This window comes from Macaca nemestrina, chromosome 2 (genome assembly GCF_043159975.1).
Source record: "Macaca nemestrina isolate mMacNem1 chromosome 2, mMacNem.hap1, whole genome shotgun sequence".
NCBI lineage: Eukaryota > Metazoa > Chordata > Mammalia > Primates > Cercopithecidae > Macaca > Macaca nemestrina.
This window is the reverse complement of record NC_092126.1, coordinates 160919955-160931654: the sequence shown is the minus strand read 5'-3', so window position 1 is coordinate 160931654 and position 11700 is coordinate 160919955. Positions and strand designations below refer to the sequence as shown.

Sequence of the window (11700 nt, the reverse complement as noted above, 5' to 3'; positions counted from 1 at the left end):
TATAGTTCAAATGACTGAGAATTTTAACATATGAAGCATAAAAGAGACATTCATTTCACTTCAAGACTCATTTGATATTTATAGTATCATCTATTAATAAATCTAAATGGTATGCCTTGTGCATATTACTAATGTTGACATGCTGATTAGATATAATGATAGACAAGGTGCAGTGGCTCATACCTGTAATCCTAGCACTCTGGGCAGCCAAAGTGGGAGGATGGTGTGAAGCCAGGAGTTTGACACCAGCCTGGGCAACGTAGTGAGACTCCATCTCTACAAAAACTTTAAAAAAATTAGCCAGGCATGGTGGCATGTGCCTGTAGTCTCAGCTACTTGGGTGAGGTAGGAAGATTGCCTGAGCCCTGCAGGCTGAGGCTGCAATGAGCCATGATCACACCACTGCACTCCAGCCTGGGCAACAGAGCAAAACCCAGTCTCAAAAAAAAAAAAAAAAAAGAAGATTTAATGATAACCTGTGTAACGATGACTATAGATTAAGCACAAACTCGCAGGGGTATTATAAATAATATTGAGGTAGGCATTCAGCTACTGAGACTTCCAAAAGCTGAGATTGAAGGCCAATTCAAAGATTTTTACCGAATATCAAGGCCAAAGCCAACGTTTGGTGCATTTTATGTTCAGACATGATAAACATACATATATGTGTGTGTGTCCCTGATCTACCTCTAGGTGCCTCATGGAATGAGATCTTGGGGCCTAGGAATCGAGAATGGGAGATTCACTTTTTATTGGATATCCTTTTGTACCGTGAGCTCTTTGGAGCTACACCCCTAGGAATCTCGGAAGGGAGATTTATCAGGGGTGGTGGGGGAAGTGGACCCTCTGTTTTTGAGAGTGCTCAGTGCTGGGCAGAGCTGATTAGGAATGTCCAAGTACTGTGGGGATCCTGTGTCCTACCAGCCCTGGAAACTGGGGTGCAAACCTAGGGAAACATCTCCCTTTTAGGGTGCTTGGAGGGTGATTAGTGGAAGGACCTTATGGGTAGGGATAAATTTTCCCACAAACTTCAGAGTTCACATTCCAGACTCTAAACCCTGAGCCTCCTCCAGTCAGCACTACAGAATTAGAGGCCCAGCCCCCAAGGACTAAGTGAGTGCCCTGTTGGCAGCTGAGGATAAGGTGCACGGATTTGCCAGAGGAGTGTGTTTGGGGCCGGCCTGCAGGGTTCTCAGTGAGCCGTCAGGGTGACAAAGCAGTGCAGCTGGGGGCCATGGAGTGGTCTGAGTGGCAGGCAAGGCTGGTCCAGAACAGCTGGGTCCTGGAAGGAGCCTGGGGCTCCAGTGAGCACAGGCCTGGTGGACCTCCAGTTGAAAGACTCCTTCCTAGCGAGCTCCTGAAATGCTGGACCTAGGTGACTGACACATTGTTTGGTAGAAATGGTGGGGTGTCTCTCCTCTTCTGGAAGATCCCCTTTTGGAATGCTGCAAGTCTCAGAAGCAAGGCTCGTCCAGTTGACTCTCCAAGGAAGACATATTCCCAGGTTCCTGTGTGAGGATAATGGGTTCAGGGTGTCTGATTTCCCCAGATGGCCCAGCCTATGGAACGCAGCTACTTCTATGACCAAAATTCTCTTCAGGGGATTGGTATGTTACACTCCCACCAGCAGTGTATGCTTATTTCATGGTTACTAACCTAAGGGCTAACATTGATGAGTACTTGCTACCTGCAAGCCTTCACTTCTGGGAATTTATCCTAAGGACATAGGAATATGTATAATAGAAGGAGGTCCATAATAGTATTCATTGGTAAAAGAAATGTTGAAACAAATGAGAGTGGTTTAAATAAATTATGATACATTTATGTAATATAACCGTACATCTACATAATAGAGAATAAATGTATGTCATAGAATGGATAATTCTTTTCAATAGAAATAGAACTTATTTAACAGAAAGTTAGGATTTTTAACCGTTATGCAAACCTTTTCCAAAGTAAATCTTAGTGGCACAAACAAATATATAAAAAGTGAACTTTCTCTTATTGAAGCGGTGGGGTGGGGTACATTGTTACCTGTGGAGTCCTGCAAACGAAGTCCTCTCTCCCTTCCCTGACCCCATCCTAGGGCAGCCACTGAAAGGGATCCTGAGACTCTAGGGAGAATTTTTTTTTTTTTGAGATGGAGTCTCACTCTGTCACCCAGGCTGGAGTGCAGTGGCACCGTGTCAGCTCACTGCAACCTCCGCCTCCTGGGTTCAAGCAATTCTCCCGGCTTAGCCTCCTGAGTAGCTGGGATTACAGATACCCACCATCACGCCCGGCTATTTTTTTTTTATTTTTATTTTAGTAGAGACGGAGTTTCACCATGTTGGCCGGGCTGGTCTCGAACTCCTGACCTCAGGTGATCTGCCTGCCTCAGCCTCCCAAGATAATTTTTCACAGTGTAGGAAAATAATGATATAACGTTCTGTCTTAAAATCAGAATAAAAACCATCCACATAGAATATCTTAATTTTATGAAACAGTCTCAAATCTGCACAGAGCCATAGAAAAATGCCTGGAAAAAGAACATATTAAAATGACGGTTGTCTCCTGGTTGGATTTTAGAGCATTTATATTTTCTTTTTAATATGTTTTTCTTTTTATTTTCCAAAATTTCTTTAATGAACATGTACCATGGTTATAATTAGGGGAAAACAAGAAGTTATTTATTTCCCTCACAAAATTTACCCCAACATTCAGTTGGGACCAAAAAGCTCAAAGGCTTGTCCCTCTGGTGTTGTATCCTACATGATTAAAAATTGTAATATATATTAAAAAGTTATTATTAAGTCCATATACAGTGTTTCAGTTACTGTGATTATTATCAATATGATCATGGTTGAACCAAATGGCAAACAAGGACTACATTTCCCTTCCTTGTGCTCTTTTTGTTTTCCTTTCCTGGTGCTAATAATGATCTCATTTTTGGAGGGAAGGGACGTAACAGGGATGAGACAAAGAAAGGGATTCTGGGCTGGCTGTTAAAGCTCTATTTCTTGACCTGGATGGTTGTTACAAGGGTGTTTGCCCTACATTCACTAAGCTATACTTGCTTTTTAATGATTTTCTGTACCTGTGTTTTATTTTACAAAAAAAAAAAAAAAAAAAAACAAAGCTTAAATAAACTATGCAACAAGAATGAAAAAAGCTTCTTTTTATTTGCTTAATTTTCTTCGAATGCAAATTTAAGTCTTTCTACAACCCACCCCCAGTAGTTTTATAAAATAAATCTTCATACAACTTTCCATACAAACCTGCCACATAACCTATCAGTTCCATTTTCTCCTGGATCCTGCTGGGTGCATGCCATCCTCTAATACCCATCTGAATTGGTTGCCCACTAAGACTGCTTCCTGGCTTCAGCCCCTCTTCACCCCCTTCCTGTGTTAGGTCCCCTTTCTTCTGGATGCACATTTTCTTTGTTTATTTCCTTGTTTTAGTGAAACCAAGGCACATGTGAGATATATTCTTTGAGACTCTGCATGTCTAAATGTCTTTATTCTCATATGACTGACTCATAGTTCAGCTGGGTATAAAATTCACAACTGAACATCATTTTTACTCAAAAAATTTTAAGTACAATTTTCATCGTATTCTAGCTTCAAATTTTGTTAGTAAGAGATTTTACACCATTCGTATCCCCATTTTTTTTTTTTCGGTCTGTTGTTGAAATGTTCTTTTCAAGCCTAGTGTTTTGAAGCCAGTATTTTGAAAAGTCATATGACTCAGGGGAGATCTTTTTCATCCATGGTGCTAGGTACTGAGTGGGGCCTTTTATCTGGAGACCTCCTCCTTTGGTCCTAGTGAATTTTCCTGTACTCTTTCTTTGATATTTCTCCTCTGAGTTTTCTCATGAGCTGTTAGACCTTCTGGACTGATCCTCTTGTTTTCTTATCTTTTCCCTCTTGCTTTCTTTTTTCCTTTTCTTCTGTGTGTGTGTATGTGTTTTTTTTTTTTTTTTTAGTAAGAGGCAAAAGATTTATTCATTCCGAAGGGAAACCAGAGCATCCCCTCTTATTTTCTCTCTCTTTGTCTATTGTTCAACTTTCTGGGAAATTTCTTGTCTCTTTAAGCCCTTTAGCTGTTGTTGTTGTTTTTTTTCTGTCATATTTTTTAATTTCTGTGAACCTAAGTATGTCCTTTAAAAATTACATCCTTTGGCCGGGCGCGGTGGCTCAAGCCTGTAATCCCAGCACTTTGGGAGGCCGAGACGGGCGGAACACGAGGTCAGGAGATCGAGACCATCCTGGCTAACCCGGTGAAACCCCGTCTCTACTAAAAAATACAAAAAACTAGCCGGGCGAGGCGGCGGGCGCCTGTAGTCCCAGCTACTCGGGAGGCTGAGGCAGGAGAATGGCATGAACCCGGGAGGCGTAGCTTGCAGTGAGCTGAGATCCGGCCACTGCACTCCAGCCTGGGTGACAAAGGATGTAAAAAATTACATCCTTTGTTTATTTCATATGGTATCTTCGCTTATTTCTGAAGAATGGGGTGTCTTTGAAGTGCTCTCTCTGTATTGTCTCTGTTTTCACTGAGTTCCACTTTATCTATTTGTTTGTTTTGGTGTTTCTTTCATGTTGGACCTTTTCCTCTGGTGTCTGTGATCCTTATGTGCCCATTCGTACCACCCTCCTTGTGAGGGAGCACATTCTGAGATTCCTCACCTCTGGGGCCAGGGCTGGTTACCAAACAGCCTTTGCTTACTATGCCAGCTCATCTGCAAGCAGTGTGAATGCCCTAAAAATTAACTGCAAGCTCTGTGTACAGGGTACTGTTTGTAAACGAGTGTAGTTTGCTGTAGGACTACATAGCATGATGAGCAGCTGGCTTATTTCAGAATTTGCAGGGTTAGTTCATTTCTTCAAAGGGTCATTTTCTAGTCTTTTACCTGGGGAGGAGGAGGAAGAGGAGGGGGAGGAAAAGCCTGTCTGTCAGAGTCTTGGAGTTAGCTTAGGAAAGGCAATGGCTGAATCCCACTGACAACGAGTCTGTCCAAACAACCCCTTACCACACACCCACCTCTGGGCCTGGTGTCCCCAAGTCCAAGGTTTCTCTGGTTCAGTGTCTTAAGGGAACATACTTATTGCCCCCTGTGGAGACAGAGGAGTGGTGACAGACTGTAAGGGTGGAGAGTGAAGACAATTTGAAAGTCTAGCTGAAGCTTACACACAGATATACAACCAATCCCTCTCTCTTCAGTCCCCACCTTAACCCCACCTTTCTCCTTCCTGGTTTCTCCAGTATCTGGTTCTTTCTGAAATCACTTGGATGCTTAGTATCTGGTTCTTTCTGAAATCACTTGGATGCTTAAGTTTGGCCCACATCCACTCTACCGGATGCCTGGTTCCTCCATCTGCTTTCTGTCTTCATGGATCATGATTTGGGGTTACACATACATCCTAGATTTACTGAAAATAGTGACAGAACTTTTGTTTTTCATTCTGTTTTGGTGGTGATTCTGAAAGAAAGAGGGATAAATGTCTTTATACCACCATTTAAAATCCCTAAGCCCCTGCCTTGGTTTTTAGTATAACTGTGTTTATCTTTTTGGTTTTCTGTATCCTCTAAATTTTCTGCAGTGGACACATATGACTTTAATAAGAAAATGCACACATACTCAAAAAGTCGTTTATACACAAAAGGGTGCAAAAAAGCCTGGAGCACCCACTCCTGCATCTTCCTTACTCCTGCTGAGCCAGCTGGGACAAAGAAGAACCCCTTGCCCTTCACACCTCAGCTCCCTGACATGTCAGAGATCTTCACACCCTCCTTGTCAGGGAGCACATCCCGGGGTTCCTCATCTCTGGGCCAGGGCTGTTTACTTAATAGCCCTTACCAACTTTGTCAGCTCATCTGCGAGCAGTGTGGATCCTTCATGCATTCTGAACAGTCATGCCTCCAAAGCCATGTTTTTGTAAAGAGAATTCAGCGTGTGTGTGCGTGTTTGTGTGTGTTTTGACCTGGCACTCAAGGATTTGCATTCTGCTGATGCCACTGCAGTCAACAGTGGGTGGGCATTGCCTGGGAAGTCTCCATGACTGCCTCCTACAGACCTGCCTAATCCCTCCACTTGAACACACCATGAGTGACCCTTCTGAAGCAGGCACCCTGGGCCCTGGAACACTCTTTAAACTTCAATGACCCTCAGGTCCAAGGGGCTCTGAGACCCCAGGATCTAAAATGCCCTGCTGGCTGGGTGTGGTGACCCACGCCTATAATCCCAACACTTTGGGAGGCCAAGGGGGACAGACTGCTTGAGTCCAGGAGTTCGAGACCACCCCGGGCAACATGGTGAAACCTCATCTCTCAAAAAAAAAAAAGTCAAGCATGGTGGCACATGCCTGTAGTCCCAGCTACTCAGGAGGCTGAGGTAGGAGGATCGCTTCAGCCTGGGAGGCAGAGGTTACAGTCAGCCGAGATCGCACCACTGTGCTCCAATCGGGGGGACAAAGCAAGAATCTGTCTCAAAAATAAATATATCAAAACAAACAAATAAATAAAATGCCCTGCAGGCCCCCATGAGCTCAGGATATATGGGGCTAGGAGGAACCAATCAGCAATCCCAAAACTGCAATACTCATGTGCTTCCTGAGCTCTCCGATGGGGCTCCACCTTGCTGATGACACTGCCATTCCAGTTGTCCTGGGGTAAACAGGAAAGATTTCAGGAATGTTCTTTCCTCCTCCTTCCTTCCAAGAACCTTTAAGCTTCAAGCACTCCTCCCTCCCTCCCCAAGAGCCTCTGCCTCCTCTACCACTAGGATGGCAGATTTTACAGCCTGACCTACAATTAGATTCTGCTGGGAATCCTAGGAGAATTGATCCAGCCAATTAAGTCAGGAAATTGCTCTCTAAATTTAACATGTCCGTCAATCTCACCCAAAATGGCAGCATTGATTTGGTGGGCTGAGGCTTTGAGGTTATCTTTATTTAATACAGCAAAAACTATATTAGGCTTCTCCCACCTCACAGATTTGCCTGTTTCTCAATTTTGATTTTATTAAACTCAGCAGTATAAATATCTCACAAAATAATTCTCATCAACACTCTCCCTCTGCACTCACACCCTGGAGCTATTGCCTGGAAGAGATGTTAAAGAAGCAGGCAGAACTCTCTCCTGTTTTGTTGCCTTTGGTGTACCTTACGACCCCACTTGTGAATTTGCTTATCCCCAACATCTTTTCCAAAAAGGGTGTAGGGCAATGTATGTGTACTCTGTATGTATATTTCTACTCCACAAGCGGAAAGATATCATCTATTAAAGATAAGGCTACTTGGGGCATTTCCTCTGCCTTGAGAGACCATCTGCCACCCTGGTGCATTGCTCAGATTGCCTAGACCATGCAAGAGGAGCCCACGCACAGACGCACAGACGCACAGAGACATTTGGAGACTGGATATCATCTTTAATTAATAATGCCACAGCCCAATGTCTTTTATGTTGCTGTAGCAAATTGTGATTGTGTGTGTGTGTGTGTGTGTGTTCCTGAACAGATGAAGGGCCAGAAGAGACTCCCAAGCAGGTCTCAGCCAACAACTTTGTCAAGCAGCAACTGGAAGACAGTCTCCATAGAGGCACGGAGGCCAGACTTCTGCCTCCTATGGCATTGAGCCTCTCTCCTGGGCCACCTTTCGTACATTGAGGGCAAGGCTGAGGCCTGTACCAGCCCAGATTAAAGGACTTCTAAGCATAGGCCAGCCTCCAGTTCCCAGTACTCACTACCTCTGACCAGAGGGATGCCCTGGGTAGAGTATAGACTTCCAGGCAGAGGTGGACAACCTGCGCTGACCTTGGTCCCATGTCACACTGGGGCAGCACCACAATGGCCCAGCACCACAATGGCCCAGCCCTGGCAGAAAATCCAGAGCTACTGGAGCCACTTGATTGATTACTTTCAGAGATCATCAGGATGTAGCACAGGCCGTTTTTGGGGCCAGCTGGAGAAGGCCAGACTCAGCTTGTGGGGGCCACAGGAAGTTGTTTCCAATCCAAACCTAAAAGCCTGCCCTCTTGCCATCTCCATTCTTCAATTCCTCAAATGCCCAGTACGTCCACAGCCCAGGCATCACAGCGTAGGGTCAGCGTGACAGTGGGTTGCAAGATAACCATGAGACACCTGGGCTGAACTGGACCTGCAGCCATATGCCAGCCTGAAGCCAGCCCTCTCCCCCATGGTCAATGCCAGCCAGAGCTCTCTGAAGCCGGATGGGACCACCCACAGGCAAGGCAGCAAGTTCTTGGCCTAGTGCAGAGCGAGAAAACCAAACTGGCTCCACTGTCCCATCTCCACCTGCTCTGTGCCTTAGGAAGGCAAGGAGCCCAAGTCCCCAGGACGGCAGTATCAGCTGTAGGGGAAGCACCGTTGTCCAGGTGAGGCCTCGGGCCGGAAGCTATGTTTGTTCAGGGGGCTTGGGTAGTAGGTAGTCGTGTACACATTGGTCTGCTGCAATGGGTAGAAGTTGGCTCTGTCATCAGGGATCAAGTTATTCTTGTTCAGGGTCTGTGGGAAGAAGAAGAAACCAGAGAAAGGGGTGAGGGAACACACAAGGGAAGGGAACAAGCCAGGGCAAGGAGTCCAGAAGCCAGTCGTGAAAGCACACTCAGACTGAAGATCCAGTGCTCTGTTCACACCACCACTGCCCAGTTCCACCCAGCTGAGGGCCAGAACCCCTGCGCTCTTTACCCTGCCCTCCTACCCTGCCCTCTTCTATAAGGCGGCTCCCACCTTGAACTCCATGGGTGTGTACTTTTCATTCTTCGGCGTGCCTCCTGCCTTGTAGTGCAAGTGGTTGGGGGTGGCAGGATGGACCAGTGTGGACTCCTGGGACTGACGCTGGCAGTGCTGGCAAGACAGGTACACTGCCAGGGTCAGGAGCCCAGAGCCCAAGAAGCAGGAGATGCCCGTGGCCACCAGGTGGATGAGATTGAACCCTGGGGGAAGAGAGGCAGGTAGTAAGATAAGGGCCACTGTGAAGAGGACAGACTCCTGCCTGCCTCCCTGGGAGCAGAAACAGCAACAGGAGGCTCTGAGGCATCCTGGAAAAGGCTCTGAGGCCACAGCCAAAGGAAACGGGGAGGTTGGGGAGGCTGTCACTGGGCACAAGGCACCCTGTGGCTCAAGTCAGAGGTGGCAACCAGAGGGTCTAGAGTCAGATGACAGGATACAGACTTATCATGGCCTCCTAGCTGGGGGGCATGGAGGGAACTGCCCAGACCACCCTACACACTATCTCAAAGCAGTGGGGACCCCAACAAAGCTTGGCTGTCTGGAGCAGGATGGGGAAAGAGTCCAGACTTTGGAGTGGGGTGCTGGAGGGCTGGGAGGACTGCAGCATGAGGTGGGGCCGGTTTCTTTTACCTGCACAGTCGGTGGCCTCCTCCATGCCGGAAGCTGGCAGGATGACTGCAGGAAGACCAGTGGACAGGGTGTCAGGGGCAGAGACGAGAGGAGGGTAGGCGCAACCCTGGGAGGATCCCTAGGTCAACGCTCAGCTGTACGACTGGGCGTGGGGCCTTCATTCCCCTCCCTCTCTCCCCAGACCCCACCTCTGAGAAGGGCTAGCCCATCCACTGGATGAGGAGGGCCCAAACCCCAAATGTATGCATAGAGGCAAATATGGGAGTTCTCTTTTGGCATCTCCTTCCCACCTCCATGTTTCATCCTGTGCCCCCCGTTCCCCACCAGGACACAAGCTTCAGAAGGAGAAGGAAGTTGGGAGTGCAGGCTGGGAAGGGTTGCTGTGCTGGTGCTGGCAGGGGGACCCACCAGGAATCTCGCTGTAGGGGCAGGGGCGGCTCTGGCTGCTGTTTCCAGCACAGGCGCTGGGCCCTGGGAGGAGCTCCTCACAGTGCCGGCTTCGGCTCTGGGCTCCGTCCTCAGTGCACGTACTCCACTCAGACCAGGGCGACCAGCCTTCTGGGGGTTGTGGGTAGGATAAGGTTAACTGCCCAGGGACCCCCTGGTGGGGATCAGAGGGCTCCATGGCGTTTCCCAGCCCCGGCGGGATGTGCCTTGTACCTGGGCAGGCCTGTGTGGCACATAGTGCCTCCTCCGTGTGCAGCCCGAGACAGATGTCCTCACCTGGGGAGGGTGCAGGGCTGGTGCAGGAACGTGTGCGTTGATAGTGACCCCCACCACAGGAAGCTGAGCATGGAGACCATGAGGTCCAGCAGGACCAAGCACCCCGAACTGCAAGGGGACGGGGTGTGTCAGGCGCTGTAGGGGCAGGCAGGGCCCGACACGGTCTTCCACCCCATACCAGGCCAGGCCACTCTGCCCTGAGCCACAGTGACCTCAACATCCACCTGATCCACCCGCCACCCAACAATCCACTGTTAGGGAGCGCCCCCACCCCATGCGGCAGGTGAGGGACACGCGGGAAGCAGCAGAGACACCCGGAGGGAGACAGACTGACTCCACCTCCAATCAAACTTCTTACCTAACTCATTAAGAAAAGTGAAACAAACAAACAAACAAAAAAACCAGGAGGATAAGTTGAGGCCTTACTCCACCGGAGTAGCCATTGCATCTATGGCCGGGGCAGAAATTTGCTCTGGGAGTCCCTAGCACAGAGATGTCAGGGAGAAGGAGTCACCTAGGCATGGGGGCTCCTGGGTAGGCCTGGGGCGGGGGAGGGGGGCCTCCAGGATAACAGGGTTTCCCTGGGCCAAGGATTCCTTCCGTGCAGGGTTACCTGGGCAAGCCTGGGGGTTGCAGTCCTGGTACTCGGCAGCATCGCCCACGCAGGGCAGGCCCCCGTTGCGGGGCTCCGGGTTAGTGCAAGTTCTCTTGCGGACGCGGAAGCCTAGCTCGCAGTCCCGGGAGCAGGACGACCACGGGCCCCAGGCGGCCCAGCCCCCGCTCACCGTGTGCGGGGAGGTGCTCCCGCTGCGCAGGAGGTCCTCCACCAGGGCTGCGGAGGGGCTAAGCCTCAGCGACTGGGCGCCCGGCCACCCCGACCCCGGCCCGGGCCTCCCGCCCCCGCCCTCACCGCGCCGGGGCTGGGAGGGAGGAAGGAGTGGGGCACGGGGGGGCGGAGTACCGTCGGTGTCACAGGCTCCGGAGCCGTTCGCAGGGCAGCTCCTCGTCTCGGTCCTTCTCCTGCCGAACTGCAGGCCGTGCGGGTCTGCCAGGGGCGCGCGGCAAGTGAAGCGGAACCGCTGTTCCTGCCGCGCCCCGCCCTGCGTTACGTTCACGGGCAGCCACGGCGTCCAGGGCGTATTGCGCCGCACTTCCGGGCAGCCGTCGGGGTTGCACGTCTTGAACTCCTGCGGGTGGCAAAGAGGCGACTTTAGAGCCCCGCGGCCTCCGGGCCCGCCCTCCCCTCGGCCCCAGCCCCCCACGCCGCGCCCCTGGCCCACGGCCCCGACCCTCACCACGCCGCAGCCCAGGCAGGAGTTGCCGTTCTCGCAGGCCCGACGCCGCGACTGCACGCCGCCTCCACAGTTGCTGCTGCACTTGCTCCAGGAGCCCCAGGAAGCCCAGAAGATGGGCACCGGGCAAGGCGTGTTCTCGTTACAGAACCTGGGGTCGGGGGAGAGGCGTCAATCCAAGGAGGGGGACTCCCTTCCCTGACAAGAGATCCCTGGGAATGCAAGACCGGAAAGGACGAGAGTCCCCGGAATCACGAGGTGAATCCAGGCCGCTTTCTGGGGGGCCGGGAAAGTCTGGGACCTCAGAGCAAGCGCGTTCTCCCT

General features: G+C 50.0%; 1 protein-coding gene across 3 annotated transcripts in view; it reads right to left on the bottom strand.

Moving 5' to 3' along the window:
* Positions 1-7393: 7393 nt before the first annotated feature.
* The window catches only part of LOC105470275 (semaphorin 5B), a 121234-nt gene continuing 116927 nt past the window's right edge, over positions 7394-11700 (bottom strand). For all 3 annotated transcript variants that reach the window (XM_011722088.3, XM_024789274.2, XM_011722087.2), the window contains exons 15-21: positions 11046-11527; positions 10698-10916; positions 10022-10192; positions 9770-9919; positions 9362-9406; positions 8729-8934; positions 7394-8503 (exon numbers count right to left, since the gene is read on the bottom strand). In XM_011722088.3, coding sequence (XP_011720390.2) covers positions 8345-8503; positions 8729-8934; positions 9362-9406; positions 9770-9919; positions 10022-10192; positions 10698-10916; positions 11046-11527 — 1432 coding nt within the window. In that variant the 3' untranslated portion in view covers positions 7394-8344. The remainder of the gene's footprint in view (positions 8504-8728; positions 8935-9361; positions 9407-9769; positions 9920-10021; positions 10193-10697; positions 10917-11045; positions 11528-11700) is intronic.